This window comes from Pangasianodon hypophthalmus, chromosome 12 (genome assembly GCF_027358585.1).
Source record: "Pangasianodon hypophthalmus isolate fPanHyp1 chromosome 12, fPanHyp1.pri, whole genome shotgun sequence".
NCBI lineage: Eukaryota > Metazoa > Chordata > Actinopteri > Siluriformes > Pangasiidae > Pangasianodon > Pangasianodon hypophthalmus.
The window spans coordinates 10285326-10303166 of NC_069721.1; the positions used below are offsets into that span (position 1 = coordinate 10285326).

Here is a 17841-nt window from a genome sequence, read left to right on the forward strand (position 1 = left end):
CCTACAGCCAGTTTTACAGGATTTACAAAGCCAACTGTGTGGAAAAGTTTTAAAAAGTAATACGCCTCTAATCCTTTATTTAAAAAAAACCCTTAATGATATGCATACTGTGGGAAACTGAAATACAAAACTTGATAAAGCTGTGTTGATGTTAATGAGGTAAATAACTGTAGCAATGCTGCTAGTGTGAGTTTGCTTAGGGCAGCCACCATGGCATGAACTGTGTAAACAAAAAGAAAAAAAAAGATTGTTACATTTTTACATTTTTTTCATTCCTTACAGCTTTTCAACACACACACACACACACACACACACACACACACACACACACAATTTATTTCTTCATGTGGCATCCAAGTGCTGCAAAGCATTCAAATTTATAACCGTTTCCTCGCGCGCTCACGACACTTGCGCACGGGACACCTCCCAAACCCCCCCTTAGTCAAAATAGTGTTCCAGCTATGATAACTGTGATAACCTGTGCTGGAGTACTCTTTTATTACACTATTTAGCTCGTTAGTGTGCGGTTTTGGATGGTTCCGCGGATCTCTGCTCTCATTGGTGGAAGCAGTGCTACGTGGACATAAGACAGAAACAGGTAGCCGCGCATGTGACCGTTATCGCTTCATTTTTTTAGGTAAACGGTCGCTGTGGGTTAAAGCTCTGCTCTGAGAGAAGCATTAATGAGGGGTTTATGAATGCTCTTCATTAAGTTCGTGTCGTTGACTGTCAGTGACTTTTGCAGCAGTTGAGTACAATTCATCTTCAGGGTAAGTAAGACATCCCTTTTTTTTCTCCTGACAGTATCAGTTTATTTAAAAAGAAAAAGCTTATTCACAGTGCAGTGTGTGTGTAGCTGAAGCTGTAGTGCTAAAAACAAGCTCCACACATGTAAATAAATATACTGCCTGAGATTAAACTGCTCTTTATAATGTTACAAAATGTCTGTTCAGGGAGGTGAAGGAGAACTTATCATGGCCATGTCCTTTATCAGTCTGAAGAGTTCATTAAAACACACTTCACGTTGAATAGGCGTACAGAATAATGTGTCCTGAATGAAGTTTTAAAGAGGAATAAACTGAAACCTAGTGATGAGTTCTCTCTGGCTGTGTGCTGTTAAAGGCAGTTCCCTCCAAATGTCAACATTACCACAGAACAGTCAAAACCTGAGCACAAACTGCAGCTGAAATACTTTATTCATTCCTGTTTACACTCTCAGAAACAAAGGTACCAAACTCTACCTTTTCTTGTTGCTGGGCTGGTACATCTTTCCTACCATTATTGTGTATTTCTTACCATGTGCATGTGGTGTACTAGCTTTAAGTATACCCTCAAAGATACAGCAGTGATCCCTTAGATCCAATTATGCACCTTAAATTATTTTTTAAAGGTATACTATATTCACATGTCCAGCTGAAAGCTATATTCTGAGTATAAGTACACTTTGGTACTAGATAGATACTAGTACTGTATCTACTAAACTGGCCACAGATGAAAAAGCCAACATTTTACCATGTTTAGAGTTTTCCTAGGTCACCGTACATTTCAGTTATTTAACACAACAGTTAACCACAGAGAAGTGTTTTTTTTCCTGTCGATTGCATCCATGATACCACATTTTCCTCATCAGTGTACAATGTATAATATTTTCTGCACATGTGCACATGTAGTCTTCCATAAAACTTTGTGCATATCATCTGTAATAAGTTAAATTAGTATATATCAGTGAATATGAATATTTTTTTAAATATTCATCAGAATTCACCCTGAAAAGTCACATGACCAGATAAACACCACGTCTCACTGATGCTGAGCATGTGCAGGCCATGAGACACTTTGCAAGTCACTATGAGTTCACATCTGATGTCACATCTATAATGCTGGAATTACCAGTAAGCTTATCTCTCAGTCAGACAGGGTTGATCACAGAGTCGTGTTTCTTCTACCTCAGGGCCTGCACGGTGGTGTGGGTGATTTAAGCATGAAGTCTAAAGGAAAGGGTTCAAAGAGGAGTCAGCACTCATGGGCTGAGCAGGAGCATGCTGACCTGCAGCTGGATGTAGAGCCTGGCTCCAGTGAACAGGAGGGATCTGAGGCCTCTCTCCCGCTTGGGGCGTCATGGCGGGCATCAGGCATCGAGGGCCGAGCCAGAACAAGGTTGGGCACACGCCGCCGCCGATGCCAACACAGCAGTGCCAAGGAGCGTAACGTGCGCAGGCTGGAGAGCAATGAGAGAGAGCGGCAGAGGATGCACAAACTGAACAACGCTTTTCAGGCCCTGCGGGAGGCCATTCCGCATGTCCGAATGGACAAAAAGCTCTCCAAGATTGAGACTCTCACACTGGCCAAGAACTACATCAAAGCCTTGACTACCATCATCCTGGGCATGTCCGGTGCCTGCCTGCCCCACGTGGACACTCAGCAGCACCTGGAGGATGGGGCCCACAATGATCTGTCCAAGTACCTGGACCACATCCGCAGCTTCAGCCACAGCAGCTAACACCAGCTCTGGCCACTGTAGCATCCAGACCACTGCAAAGTGTTAGTGAGACTGTACTGTTCACTGTGAAAGAGACACAGTGATGCTGATGAGGAACTCTGAGACTGAAGAGTTGGGCTCTGAGATAGGCGTTGAGGAAGCAAAAGTCCAATATTGGTTTGAAAGATTATTCTGTGTTAAATAGTCTTCAATGCTGAACTGTATCCATTCCCATTGTGCCATAATGAGGCAGGCAGAGATTCCTTAGTTATAGCATCATACAAGGACAAATTGGAAAAAAAAGAACTGCCCATTAGAGAGTATATAATGACACATATACAGAACTATAGCCCTTACCTACACTGATAGGGAATTACAGTAATGGAGAAGAAAACTTTAAGGAATATTTGATGTCACATTTATTGAAAGGGCACGTCATGCATACATTAACACTGGGGGTGTTTTAATGTACTTAACAAATAAGGTTCTTTGTTACTCCATAAAGTACAGGAGGTAAAAATCTCCAAAGCCAATCACACACATTTCATTATGGAGTGTAGACAGAAATATGGTGCAAACTGTACAAACCTTTTCTTTTTATTGACATACACTTTACCAGCAACAACATTCCAGTTGTTTTTATTTTTGTGTCTCTATATATTTAATGATTTTATTTTTATTTATATTTCCACATAATGCCCTAAAACCATGCTTTAAGAGAAAACCACATTTCACCTGCCAGCGTAAAAGTCTCATTAAAATGACAATGATCATACAATAGCATTGGCCATAATGAAAGTCTGAAAAATAAATATTCTCCAAGATCTCATTTGTGCTGCCTTTGGAACAATACAGATAGTCCTCTGTTATTCATTTTGATGAAACATACACTCTGAATTTTAAGAGCTTTGGGATTCCTGAGAAAAGAAAAACGCCCCTATCATTGTCTAAATGCTAAGTATTGCACAAGTATTGATGACACCACTACAGTGAGCTTACAGATAACGGCCACCTGAATGTATGACGATTTATTTTCCTAGGAGCCAGCTGACACTTTTTCTTATTACTTCTCAAGAACAGGATGTTACCCGGTTATAATGTTGAGTGCTTAGCAGGAAAATAATCTGTTGCCAGCAGTCAGTGAACTTGTACGATATAACTCTGATCTCTCACTTTGTTGTTTTCATGCTGGTAAAATGGCCTTGTCTGTAAATGTGTGTGCTTTGTTTGTGATGTCTTCAACTGTAGAGTACCTTGCCAAGTCTACACCAAACCCTGAACACGCTGTATTATTTGCAACTAAAATAAAATAAAGAAACTAAAAACAAAACCAACACCAAACAAATGTAACCACAGACAAATAAATAAATAAATAAATTAAGACCTACTATACAAAATAACTATGTAAAAAGTCTATGTTTAAACATTTTTTTTAGAAATATTCGAACCAGTGTGATGGCATGGGAGCTCTTCCTTTTGGTATGGAAGGGATCCAGTTAGATGTGTCAGTGCTGAGAGGTAAAGGTTAGAAAGACAATCACAAGCTTATGAGCATGAGTGTCGATTCCACCACACATTAGCTACAAGGGAAGGGGTGGGCTGCTACACCAGGGCTACAGAGTACAGAAAGGGAAGGAGGAGGTTAGGCAGAAGGCAAAGGGTTATTTTGCTAACATCCCACAGTGTTGCTGTTCCTTTCTGTCGGCTGCGAGCCATGTGGTGTCGTGCGACTGTTCCCAGTGTTGGTCAGTGATGGCATGCGGATACGCGGGGCCTCCAAGGCATTGCCTCTCACGGTGATGTGGTCCCAACCACCCTGTTTTTTGAGATAGGAAGTTTGTATCTCTCAGGCTCGACAATTTTAAAATGAAGTACTGTACTACAGGCTATCACTTAAGACAGACTCACCCCGATGCCGTAGTCCCACGACTGTCCTTTAGGCTCCAGGGGCTGCACACCCAGCCTACGGCAAACAGTCCCACAGCTCAGACTGTGGCTGCCCTGGACCTTATCAGCAATGATCCACACCTGAAAACAGCAACACCTGACTACACGAGTGCTAAAAACATGATTTTTAAATGGTTAACCCCTCTTAGACAGCGGTTTCTAATTATCAATATTATATAGATTTACTGTATACCGCAGTGAGGTTGAGTTTTTGAATCTGTAGGTGTGGAGTGGTTTTTCTATAACACCACAGCTCTGACAGTAGTTCTGACTAATTCAAAGGATTTATATTTTATATTTATGAAGGGAGTCTCCAGCATCAGTGCTCTAACAGTCAGTACGTTTTGCACCACAGGAGACTCTTCAGGACAGAGGAGTTTCTGATTTCTGGTTTCCCCGAAACACAACAAGCTGTGGTTTTTGTCTTATTAATATCAAGACAGAAGGGAAAAAAAAAAGAGAGCCTTGTGAGGGAATGACTGTTTATATCTACTATAATGTAAGTGATAACTCGTCTCAAGGACGTTCTACAACATTAAATGTAACTATAAACAATTAAAAAAAGCATAAAATGTTCATTAATACATTAAAAATTGCAAGTGTTGGCAAATTGCTGTGGTACAAGAGCAATAAAACACTTCAGGATGTGCGGATGGAGTAAAATAATCTGCTTAGGGTGGTAGCATTTTTGCATCTGTGAAATATTTTTCCATTTAAAATACTCTTTATTCAGGGAACATCTGTCACATCCATATATCTAAATTATTATAGAATGTAAACGTTTTAGTCGCCAAACTTGCATGGTACGTTAACCAGCTAGCCAATTTAGCTATTATTAGTACTGAACAAAATCTTGGTTGTTATACACTATATAGCCAAAAGTTTGTGGACACCTGACTATCACAACCTTATGTGGGTCTTCCACTAATTGTTGCCACAAAGTAGCACACAATTGTCTATAATGTCTTTGTATGCTGTAGCATTACAGTTTCCCTTCATTGGAACTAAGAGGCCCAAATCTGTTCCAGCATGACAATTCCCCTGTGTACAAATTGACGTCCATGAAGACATAGTTTGCCAAGGGTGGAGTGGAAGAACTTGAGTGGGCTGCACAGAACCCTGACCTCAACCCCACTGAACACCTTTGGGATGAACAGGAATGCCGACTGCGCCCCAGGTCTCCTCACCTGACATCAGAGCCTGACCTCACTAATGCTCTTGTGGTTGAATGAGCATGCTCCAAAAATCTAGTGGAAAGCCTTCCCAGAAGAGTGGAGGATATAACAGCAAAGGGGGACTAAATCTGGAATGGGACGTTCAAAAAGCACATATGAATGTGATGGTCAGGTGTCCACAAACTTTTGTCACTGTTTGATGTGAGTGGCATTTACGTATCTGAGTCTCAAATAGATATGATATGATACAGTGTCAAACTGTTACAAAGCCAAGCCTGTATATTAGCAATTAACTGGTTAGTTATGTGCTACGGTTATCTATGGTATAGCACAGTTGTACAGTAGCAGCCAAGTAATATCTATGAACACAGGTGACCCTACTGTTCTGACATGTCAGTAATTTCCCTATTTGGGTGAACCAATGACTCCAGTTTGGAATCTGAGTCAGGAGGAGGATCCCACATTGAGGGTCAGTGTGGCCCCCTGACATTTTGCAGGGTACAAGAACATCTTATCATGCATTTTTATAGATCTTTGCAATCTTCTAAGCCTTATAAAATACACACTATCCAACATTGAATTTAGTCATTTAAGATGACATGTTCATTGGCACAAACCAGCCAGTATGTAACTCTGCATACCTGGTCCAGCGGCCCCACAGACACTTTGCGCACGTTATTTGAGATGTGCTCCCACGATGAACCCTGAGGGTAACTGGGTGTCACACCATGTCGATACCACAAGTTTCCTGCAGTCACACAGCATTACACAGCATTAATCCATGGCATGCTACATCATGTAGTGCATAGTATCAATAGTAACAAATGCACACAAATGACACATGCATAAGAAAGATTCTGAGCCACACTGAGTCATAGCTAATAGTGGTATTACCATTTTCATCCACTGCATAGACTGATGTCCTGCCCACTGACACCTGTTTGAGCTTCTGTGCAGCTGGAGAGGGTATATGGTACCAGCAGTCTCCTGTAGGCACAGAGGCAGAGCGGGAGCAAGAACAAGAACCAGAGACAGAGAGAGAGTTGATGCACAACATTCTGCTGTCAGTCGGCAGTGTATGACTTGCATGAAGTTTTTTTTTCTCCTGTTTACAGAGCCTAGGGCATCACAGACAATGGAGATCCTGCCCTAAATGGATATTTTAGGTTAGACTTGCCAGAATGCTGAGAAGAATATCACCAAATATTATATAAAGTGTTAAAAGTGTTAGAAAACAACAGACCTTTAACAAAGAAAGAAGTATCAAGGGTTTTTTTTCTTCTTTTTTTAAAATTTTTACTGAGCACTAAAACCAGGACCAAATCATGTTTAGTTTTGTCAGTCAAGACTATAACTGTAAACTTTCAGTCTTTCAATAATGAATTCAGTCCTTTTTATAAATCTTGTGTCTAATGTTCCTTGTAGAAACTATAAAACGTTTCCACATGACTGACAGTTTCACTTTTGATCTGCTTCTCAAACTGTTTGAATGCATCTGCGGTGACCAGCACTGAAGTGCAAAGGAAACAAACTGCATTTAAATCACTTTCAAAATTTAATTACCATTAAAAATATTTGTAAAGAGTTAGATTTTATACTTATTTAATTTCCTTTTTTTCCAGCCAAAATTTTCTGTCCTTTTTCTCTTTCACACAAAAAAAGTGCTGATAATTTACACTTACACAATTATCAGGCATTCCAGATTAATGGCAATTCCATGATATGTATTTGAATGGTAACTCGTACTCTGATGTTAAAATGCAGAGCTCCCTTACAAAATGGATGAAGACTGGCAGGTCTGCAGTAGAAGCATGTGATAAGAGAAGCAGTAGCTAATGAGAATGATGAGTGCGTCACCTGCAGGGTTTTGGGATGACACAGCTCCTCTGTAGAATGCTGAGCCATCTCTGGCAATAGCCCACACCTGATACACCCCACCAATGGAGATGGACTTGAAAGGCTGGTCCGTTCCTACATGGAGCCATGATGTTCCCTAGAAGCCCCATTTAAGATGACACAAAAATTCAATCAGGCTGTACAAAATTTTACCGTAATTACAATGCTACTGAAAAGGAATATATACCGGATTTCACAACAATAAAATAAATAATAACGTGTGCTTTAGTTTTAATAAATGATATCTTACAGCAGGTGTGAGTGACGAGACCCCTAAACGGCAAAGCACGTCTCCCTTGTTGCTGATGGCCCACAAAGGCACCTGTTCCACTGTGGTCTTTGGGCCACATGGCAAAATTGTAACATCACTCAGAGGGATGGGTGGGACTTCCTGCCATGGCCCGGTTGTAGTGAGTTTACACTTCCTGTACAGAGAAAAGCAGAACACCATAGATGTAAATGCACAGTGACATGGACTACCCAACTGTTTGTCCTTTCATTGCAAGTTTAAATAACAACGATGTGCTAGCCACCCAGAGTCAACTTGCCATACTCTCTGGATGGGATGGATGGTCTCTCCCAATGCTCCACTGATGAGAATGGCACAGTTAGCACTCTTCTCCAAGCGTGTTTAGCTGCATTATGACAATGCATGTGTAACAGTTTGAAAGTATGCAGTGGGTGGACGTATTAACCCTCACCATCCCAAACTGATAAGTGCTGTGCAATAGTGGGTGGGAATTAGCAATGAAAAAACTGGGAGATAACTGGTTAAAACCAAAAAATAAATTCAGTGATAGAACAGTCAGGGTCTATTGTGTGTATTGTATACTGTGACACTTAAAATTAATAATGCATGTAATGAGTGATATTATAAACTTAAACACGTCATGACCTACAGTATAATATTATAAGGTTCTATGGTGATTAGGAATAAATGAGACATAGAACCTTATAATACTAGCGTCATGATATGAGGACTAATAAGAACGGTTTTATTTCAACAAGTATTTTAAGAATCTTTTTCAACCATAAAATATTTTATTAAATAGTACAATTTTTGTACACAATATCCACACACACACACACACACACACACACAAGGACTGAGAGCTAGTAATACCTGGCCCAACGCCTGCGACGGACAAAGTCCTTCAAGGTTTTATGACCATGGTATGACCTGACAAAACAAATAATGTTGTTAACAAAAACAGCTTGTGCCAATTTAGGGATCACATTACACTGCACAGATGTAATATAATGAATATTTGCAAACATACGCTGGAAAATCAGCTGCATACTGCCAGCCCTCTCTGTCTGTTCCTCCAGGTACACCATAGTCGATGACCCAGTCTGACACCTGCCAATCACACAGACACGCTACCATAATCTTTACCTCACATTATAATATGAAAAAAAAAAAATAAAGAGCCCAAAGCTTTCTCAAACAAATGCTATAAATACATATTTTCAGAATTTTAGTCTAGGAAACTGATAGCTAGTGAGTATCATCACAAACCCATGTCCAGTGAGGAGAGGGGGGTTTGGTGTTGGATTTGGTACACTCTTGGAGGCCTGAAGCATCACTCCACATGTAGCGATCTGTAGGGAGCCCTCTGCAGGATACACACAAGAAGTATAGGAAGTGCACACACACTATTACATCACCAGCTGTGCAGGGTGGGACAGTTACCTGTTTGTGTAGCCAGTCACAGGATTCCAGCGCTGGTTCTCATAAATATACACACTCTTCACATCGGTCTGTGTGTAGATGTTATCTGTGCTGCTGGCAAGGCCTGGATATGAAAGAAATTTTTTTTTAATGAACAGATATGTGTGTGGTTTGTCTGGACGCACCACAAATACTTTGTTAAGAAAAGAATAATCATAGAGGCTCATTTACCCTGAAAGAAGCCTCCCCCGTAGCCACCCGTGTGGACCCACGCTGTGTGGTCATAGCCGATTCCCCACACCACTCCTAGACTATTACACTCCACAATTCTCAGGTGCCCTCCAACTTGGCGCCAGAACCTGCCCAATAATGAAACTGCCTCATTAGGCTTTAAAACAATACATACGGTAATGTGGTCACACTATGACCAACATATATATACAGTATGTCAGGTAAATGGTTCTGCTCAACCACACCCAAAACCTTAAAAACAGGTTATTAAGAACAGCTCTATTGCTGCTGTATATCCTTACAATATTCCTATATTAGCCTCTAAAATGTTCTGATTATGCTTGCTTTTAGGGGACAACTCTACATACTCATTCTACATGTATTCACTGATCAACTGTTATTACATAAGGGTCTGGGTTGTGTATTATACACAGTTAACTGTGTAATTACTGGCACCCTTCATGAAAATCAGCATAATGATATGGTTGAATGATATTTCAATCATAAGTGATATTTGAAGCTTAAACATATGTTTAATAAGAACAATAAAAACAAGAGTTTTATTTTAACAATCTAAATGTTTTCTTAGGAAGTTTTTTTTTTGTGCTAAACACTGATTTAATTGTTGATTGTGAAACCCAAGAACCAACTAAACTATCACTCTGGACTGTGGATATTTGGAGCTCTTCTTTGCCTTCAGCACTGTCCTCCTTATTATTTGACTGAGAATAGTGAAGTCTTTCTGGCAAATTCCAAAAAGACTTTATTATTGCCCTGACTGTGCCCCTTGTGTTGAAAGCTCTTTGATTTTGCTCATGGAAAATAAATAATTATACTTTAGAAGATGTTCAACCACTTTTTTGCACAGTATATTGAGAACATAGTTGGATCAAAAGCATTTGAGTTTCTGGTGACTGAACTCAATTTAGAAAACAATAGAATATTTTGTGCTGATAATTTTGAAACCAATATTTTGCATAAAATTGAATACTGCTGTTATTCTTTGTTAAAACAAAATGTTGTGTTAAAACAAAACTAGACAGTGTTGCCATTTATTAAAAAAAAAAAAAAATCATCACCAATTGCATTATTCACTGTAGCTAATGAACTGTGCGATGTGACTTTTAGCCTTCTTCAAGCACACAATACGTAATAATCATAAGCATGCAGTCCAGCAGTTTGGAAAAGCCACACGAGAGTGAAACAGAGAAACGGCTCACATTTGGTCACAGGGTGTAGGGTAAGGAGAGGCCTCCAGCCCTGGTGTGGGCTCACTGACAAAAATGTCTCCTTTGCAGGTAACAGACCAGATGGCCTGTTTGGAAGGTGGACCCTGGATACCACGGGAATCACAGCAGGACACACTGAGCAAGGCCAACTAAGAGAAAATACATAGTGTCACTCAAAAACCAGCAAGATAAACAAGGTCTGCTGGTTGTTGTGGGTTGTGGAATGCCTTCCTAAACCATCACAATAACAATAACAACTAAACCCACATGTCAGGGTTTAGTCAAAGTTTTGTCACAACTATACATCTGTGAGAGGTGTAAAGCTGTCAGACAAAAGAACATCACCAACTGAACATTTACCAGCTATAGTATTCCTACCTCACTTATTCATTACACTAATTAACGGAGAGTAAAATTAGAAGCGCTGTTTTTAAGCACTGTCTTTCCTTACCCAGTCATACATCTCTAGCTCAGTGGCAGCTGCAAGGCGGATGGGCCACCTCTGCTTAGTCCTCTCTGGCGTGTAGATTGCAAACGTGTGCTTGGAGTCATTCAGCACCGGTACTAGGATGGTGACTTCGTTAATGAATGCATGTAGGTACTGGAGGGAGAAGCAAGAAAGAGGACACTGGTTCTAAACTCTACATTACTGTTACATGCAATGTGCTGTAATGTTATATGTATGGAAGGCTACATGTACACTGGATATTGGTATTCAACCCAAATATTCTGCCAGGTTGTGGAGATAACCTGGCTGAAATACCTGCAGTGCTGTATACCAGTAGTAAGACTATATGTCCTTGTTGTCTTTAATTTTACTGAAAATTCTATTTGGGATACTTATTATTAACATGAGTATTAAGGAGCAGTGAACGCTCACAGATTTGTGTGGAAATCACCTTCTTTTCATCATTAAAGGTATAGTATATGAACAGGATGCCATCCTTGTTGCCTTCCGCTCCTGAGAATTGCTCCAGTGCAAACTGCACATCCAGCCACTTGTGAGGCTTCCAGTCCCTCCACCACTGCATGGAACCCTTTTTCACCCAAACAGACTGAAGGAGGTGAAAGAGGAAGAGAAGATAACAAAATTGAAAGATAAAGTAAATACAGAACACATTCACCTTTTAGGTTAGATTCACTGAGAGCAGCACCTGTTCAATGGCCTGTTCATAATGTTGGAAGTTTTCCATCTCTCTCTTTGACCTCTCGCTGAGCTGTTCAAAGATCTGCTTGCGCCAGGCTGCGGTCTGCGCAGGTGTGATGGAGAGCGACATGGCCTGCATAGAGGAGGCCAGACCTGCATAGAGAGGATGTATGTACTTCACCATGTCAAAATTTCATGGACACTTAGCTTTTCAAATTTTTTTTTTTTTTAAAAATTTTTGTTTTCTTGGTCTCTGTGCAACAGCTTAATATATTAAGGACTAGCCAAGTTTACATTTTGTGGAAAACAATATGACCCTAACTTAAAAACAAGTAAACTAAGCATAGTCACTACTATAGTCACTGAATAATTCATAGTAGTTACTGGATGACCCTGGGAGATGTGGAGCTATTTAGACATGTCATTTAATCCATCCATCCATTTTCTGTGCCGCTTATCCTATATCCTATCCCAGGGGACTCGGGGGACATCCTGGACAGGGTGCCAACCCATCACAGGGCACAATCGCACACGCACTCTGGACAATTTGAAAATGACTACAATGCATGTCTTTTGACTGGATGAGGAAACCCCTGAAGCCCGGGGAGAACATACAACCTCCATGCACACAGAACTCCCAACCCCGGAGGTGCGAGGCAACAGTGCTAACCACTAAGTGTGCCCCTGTCATTTAATCTCCATGAAGAAATCATTGTTTGTCCTGTGACACAACTTTGGAAGATATCCAATGTCCAAAATGCAGGGTCAGAACTTTAAATCTCTGGGCTATCAGTGCTCCAACCGGTGCTAATTTACATTTACTCATTTGGCTGATGCTTTTACACAAAGTGACAGTTGAGCAGTAAAAGATTAATGGCCTTGCCATGTTCAAGGACCCAATAGTGACATCTTGGTGGTGCTGGGATTTGAACTCATAACCTTCTAATCAGTAGGGCAACGTCTTAACCACTGAACCGCCACCACCACCACCACCACCACCACCACCCCCCAATATCTAAATCCTAAACACTGCTAATACAAAATATAGAAAAATAAACATTGCTAAGACTAGAAACATCTGAGACAAGCAGCTGACCTGTGGAATTGAACCAGGGGAGTTGGGAGTGGGAGTCAATACAGCAGCCTCCTCCACTAACCCAGGCCCACAAGGGGTGATCATCAGGCCCATATGGCTCCTCCATGCCCAGGTTGTAGGTGGCTACAGAAGACAGGCTGCAGGTATCAGCAGCATCCCCACTGGTTCCCATGGTCGGGTGTGTCTGAGCCTCCTCCAGGTCCACGTTGCTCCACTGGGGGTCCAGCTGTCCTGATTGGCTAGAGGAAAGCAGCACATTCATGACAGCCTTGTCCTTTCCCTCTGTATCTCCCTCTGTACACTCCTCCTCAGGAATGGACGCGGCCTGTGTGAGGGCGCGTTGCCCAATCTGACCATCTCTATCAGACACCAGCTCTGAGATGAAGCTGTCGCTGGTCACTTTGGGGATTCGTTTTTTAGGGGCCTCATCAGCCTCAGAGGAGGGCGGCACTCCTTCCGCTGCTGCTTTCTCTGTTTCAGAGTCCTGCGACTGCAGGCGGACCTCGCCCCCAAAAAAACACCCGGCACTGCAAAACACATTTTAATAGTTTTGTTTAAATATTCCCATATGACAACTTGCAATATCATTGACGCTAGAGCATTACCTCCTTATAAGGACGGCAGTCTACACACACGCACACATTATAGCTGCACACTAAGACACTTCAAACTGGCATTATCAGACAACACATCACCTTACGTTATGAATGACACCAGCTGGTGGCCAGAGCTGTTGATTTTTCATGTAGTATCACTGGAGGTCAGCCAATCAGTGTCGCTGCTGACACAAAGCGTGCTGACAGCTCCCCCAAGCTTTCGCCACTGAAACAACACCAGACTGTTGTCCTTCACTCACCTCTGCAGGCTGCTAGCACTGGTGCTGGAGTGAGAGCGCTCAGTGTCTCTGGGCACAGACACAGCCTTCCAGGCCTTCCCACTCAGCTCACTGACAGTCACACCCTGGCGGAAATGCACTGCCCGGTCCTCACAGCTGATGCCCCATACCTGCAACATAGCAACGTGGTCAGAAACACATGCTGCAGCTCTGTGGTGCTTGTGGGGGATTCAGTCACTGATATGGGTCTGATTTAGATTAAACTAGGTGAAACTGGAAAGCCAGACCAGTGAACACACAACTACAGTAATTCAACCCTGTGTGGTTCTGCATATCTAAAATGGACAATAAAGGAATATTACAGCATTTTTTTTTAAATGAACTTTTATCTACCACATCTATAGTGTGTATGCAGTTACAACAGAAAATAATTTCAACAGTTTTGGCCTGATGGTGCATGGATATCATAAAACCTTAAGAAAAGCGGTAAATATTTGCAATTATTATTATTATTATTATTACAGTTTCAATCCAGTGTTGGAAATTTGTTCTTGAAATGTTGTTTATTTAGACATTATCTCATGGCTGTCTCATCCTAAGACCTTTGAGTTTGCAGTTTTGAATTCCTGTGGTGACTGCACATACACAACTCATGAGATTACAAAAATGCTGTAGCGTTCTTTTAATGGTTCCTTATATAAAGAATATTTAGCAGAAAGAAAGAAAGAAAAAAAGACCAAGAGTAAAAAAACAAAAAAAATTTTAAACACCAAGAGCACTAATGACTAAATTGTATTCTTTCTTAATAAACTATTTCCAAGAGGTTTATTTAGTCCGTAGAAACTTACAATTTTAATTATAATTAATAATGTTATCTCAAAACAGGGGTTCACAAAACTTGAACTACAAAACTGTGCATTAAAAGTAAATTTCTAATGTCTAACCTGGTCATTGAGGCCCACATTAATCATCACCATCTCCCCAACCATCCCAATCCATCCTGAGCCACATGGATTGTGGGAATTCACACCACGCCTAAACCAGACCTATTATAAAACGGCAGGAGAAAAAATAAACAATGTCAGATGTTGACAGCTGTAACAAACACAGTGAATGAAAAAGAATAAAGGGCTGTTCAGTAAGTGACTAATCTCTGATTCTTTTCTTACTTTATGATCTTTTGTCACAGCCCACACTACATTGACGCCCACTGCTACATGTATAGCTCCGACTTCTGGGCTTGGTGATTCAACTACTACCCATGTGGTGCCTTGTAATGCAGAAATATTTGTCACATTAATATGGCATAAATACAATAACCTACACATTCATATCATACATTTAATTATATTACGGTGTACTAAATGTATCGCTGTACATACTAACTCACCTTTTGGGCAGTCCCTGCTAATGCCCTCTCTGACCAGGAACGGTCCCTCCCACAACACCCCCCAAAGAAGGTCAGCCGGCCCACAACTAATCTGCACCACCTCGCCTGGAGTAGGCACCTCCTCCCACACCGAGCCTTCGGGGTTAAAGTGGTTGATGCCATCCCGGAACCACACCTACACCAATACACAGCGAGAGTGCACATAATGTAAATGCATCTTATACAATTAGACTTATTTTATGTAACTAGCAATTATTTTTAAAAATCCCATATAATAAAAGTGTAAAAACAGACCCTCCCCTGCAGAGAGACAGCCCATAGAGAAATACGCCCCCTGGGCTCCTCTGTGAGCTCCCAACCACCACAGCTTATATCATTAAATGGGTCTGGCAGGGAACCCGTCTGCTCTGAGGGGATCTGGTGACACACAACACAGAAAGAAAATAAGCAATAACTTCTGACAAAACAAATAAACTTGCAAACATTAAACTAACAAAATAAGACCCAATTACACACACCTTAGCCCAGGTGTCTTGTGACTTGTACCTCCTGTAGCGTACCCATCGGCGGCGGCGCACACAAGAGTTCCACTTCTTGTCTTTAGTGTAAGTGGCCGGAAAATCAATAGCATATGTCCAACCCTGCAAATGTGCATTAAATGAGCTACAGCTACAAACGCATCAGCAGCTGATCCAGCATGTTCACTTACTCCTTTCTCTGTGGGCTCTCCTCCAAAGTTCTCGTCCACGTACCAGTCAGCCTCCCACTCCCAGTTCTCAGACGGAGGCTGGAAGCTGTCCAGCGGCTGATGCTGCAGCCCCGTCACATCACTCCACTGCCAGCGATCACTAGGCAACAGGCGGTCTGAGAAACCATCCACCGGGTTCCATCGCTGCCACAAACACACAAACAAATGAGACGACTTTCTGTACACATACTGTACACGGTGCTCATGCTGGTTGAGGGTTACCTGATTTTCATAGGTTTCCTCGCGGAAGCGGATTGGCACCTCGCTGGCGTGGACGCACAGGTAGATGTTGTGATCACAGGCGATGCCCCAGCAGCACTGGAACGCAGCTGTGACGCGTTTGAACTCCAGGTGGGCATCACGGCACTGTTCCCACTGCTGACCTGCTGTCGACAGGCTGTAAACCCTCCCATACACATCTACAGCCCACAGGAGGGTGCTCGGCATGGTGCACTCTGCAACACACATACACACAGCTGGCAAGTTAGTGTCACTTAGCTGTTGTGGGTCCCTGGAGGACTAGTGGTTAGGCCACAGCACTCTCACCACTACAGCCCGGGTTTGATTCCTGGCCAGGGAACCAACCCCAGCCAGTGCGCTCTCAGTGCCGGTCCCAAGCCCAGATAATTCCTGTGTCAGGAAGGGTATCCGGTATTAAAAACTGTGCCAAATCAAATACGTGGACCAATGACCTGCTGTGGCCACCCTCTAAAGGAAACAGCCGAAAGAGGAACAGCAACTGAGTAGAGCTGTTGGACTGTTATTGGCTTTAAAGTCTGGATCGCCATTGGTTTGCATTTTATGTGTTTTTGAATTTAATTAACTTCACCTAATTAAATTCATTAGCTGTTGTACTGGTCTTAATATAGTCTCATGTTCTGCTTTCTCCTTTCACTGACATGGGCTGAACTAACTGCTGAGTTCCCACTAACAATCAAACAGCTGCTTCTGACAAAATATACTTTGATTTTAATTCATTAAAGTCGTAGCTGATCAATTCCTTAAACCACTCCAAGATCCAAGATTATTAAGTGCTAAAAGTCTCTCTGATAATCCAATAAAAACAAACCAAGTCCCTTTGCTTTGCTTTGCTCTGCTCTGCCGCGTCCATGTTAATGAACCATAAACAAACAGCAAACCTCAGCTTAGCTAACGGATGTTCTCTCACAGGCTTCCCATGCAAATCATATGACCAAATACAAGTGTCAGGGTCGAATATAACGTTCACTAAAGCAGTATTTTAACCATGACTTGCTTTACATGATCTCTCTCATGGTTTCTGTCTGGTATAAAGCCTGTAATTCTGGTTATTGATCTGTGTGACACTGATGAGGAAACGCAAACTAAAAGCAGCACCCACTGAGTGAGATGGCAGTGTTTATACACAGTGAATGACAGAAGCGTGTGCTTGACTATCTTCCTGGAAAACACATTAGATTAGGGAAAAGGCTAACTAAGGATAGAGCTGAGATTTTAGCAGAGCGGGTATTAAAAAGGGATGTCCCCGTTACAGCACTTTCACTTACAACACTGCTGTTATGTCACTTACCTTAACGTTATCTGACATAAGGCTTATCCACTGCGATTATTCACAGCTCACTGAAGCAGTTCAATGAATGTAAACTGCTACAAATTCACCTGCTATTTCCCACCTCTCACCACTAATCCCCAACCAGGAAGTGGCCGAACGTGTTGACAGCGGCTGCATCTGAAATGCGTAATTAGCCAATATCTAGTGCACTAGACAGGGCGTAGAAGACGTTATTTGACACCCTACAGAGTGCAGTTATGCAGGGAGGAGGGAGCCACTTGGATCGGCTATGTTTTGAAACTGCTGATGGCGGTAGAGGGCCTCTGCTACCGGCAGGATGGAGAAATGTGCTAGTGAGCCAGCAGGCGGCGCTGCAGCTTTACACTGAAGTTTCAGGACACGCGCAAGTCACATGGGGTGCCTGGTTTCTGGCAGTGTTGCTCATATTCTTCAGTGAGACAGCAA

The 17841-nt window shown here is 41.9% G+C and overlaps 2 protein-coding genes across 3 annotated transcripts; one reads left to right on the forward strand and one right to left on the reverse strand.

Moving 5' to 3' along the window:
- Nucleotides 1-354: 354 nt before the first annotated feature.
- Nucleotides 355-2869, forward strand: bhlha15 (basic helix-loop-helix family, member a15). The gene is made up of 2 exons (XM_026915350.3): nucleotides 355-770; nucleotides 1952-2869. Exon 2 carries the CDS (start codon nucleotides 1982-1984, stop codon nucleotides 2498-2500), a length of 519 nt encoding a protein of 172 aa, XP_026771151.1. The 5' UTR covers nucleotides 355-770; nucleotides 1952-1981; the 3' UTR covers nucleotides 2501-2869.
- A 12-nt stretch (nucleotides 2870-2881) lies between these two features.
- Nucleotides 2882-17554, reverse strand: tecpr1a (tectonin beta-propeller repeat containing 1a). Of its 2 annotated transcripts, XM_026915349.3 has the most exons (25): nucleotides 17395-17554; nucleotides 16068-16300; nucleotides 15807-15989; nucleotides 15616-15738; nucleotides 15392-15514; nucleotides 15098-15272; nucleotides 14877-14977; nucleotides 14652-14753; nucleotides 13729-13877; nucleotides 12873-13399; nucleotides 11784-11929; nucleotides 11529-11684; nucleotides 11081-11230; nucleotides 10621-10778; nucleotides 9401-9528; nucleotides 9191-9293; nucleotides 9017-9113; nucleotides 8778-8857; nucleotides 8621-8677; nucleotides 7748-7922; nucleotides 7459-7594; nucleotides 6496-6588; nucleotides 6243-6349; nucleotides 4388-4507; nucleotides 2882-4295 (listed from the first exon to the last, which is right to left on the reverse strand). In XM_026915349.3, the coding sequence occupies exons 2-25, from the start codon at nucleotides 16290-16292 to the stop codon at nucleotides 4149-4151; spliced, it is 3561 nt and encodes a 1186-aa protein (XP_026771150.2). In that variant the 5' UTR covers nucleotides 16293-16300; nucleotides 17395-17554; the 3' UTR covers nucleotides 2882-4148. The 2 variants fall into 2 exon arrangements, 1 of the variants encoding a protein (XP_026771150.2); XR_008303078.1 differs by lacking the exons at nucleotides 2882-4295; nucleotides 4388-4507 and having other exon boundaries at nucleotides 6294-6349; nucleotides 6496-6750.
- Between the last annotated feature and the right edge of the window lie 287 nt (nucleotides 17555-17841).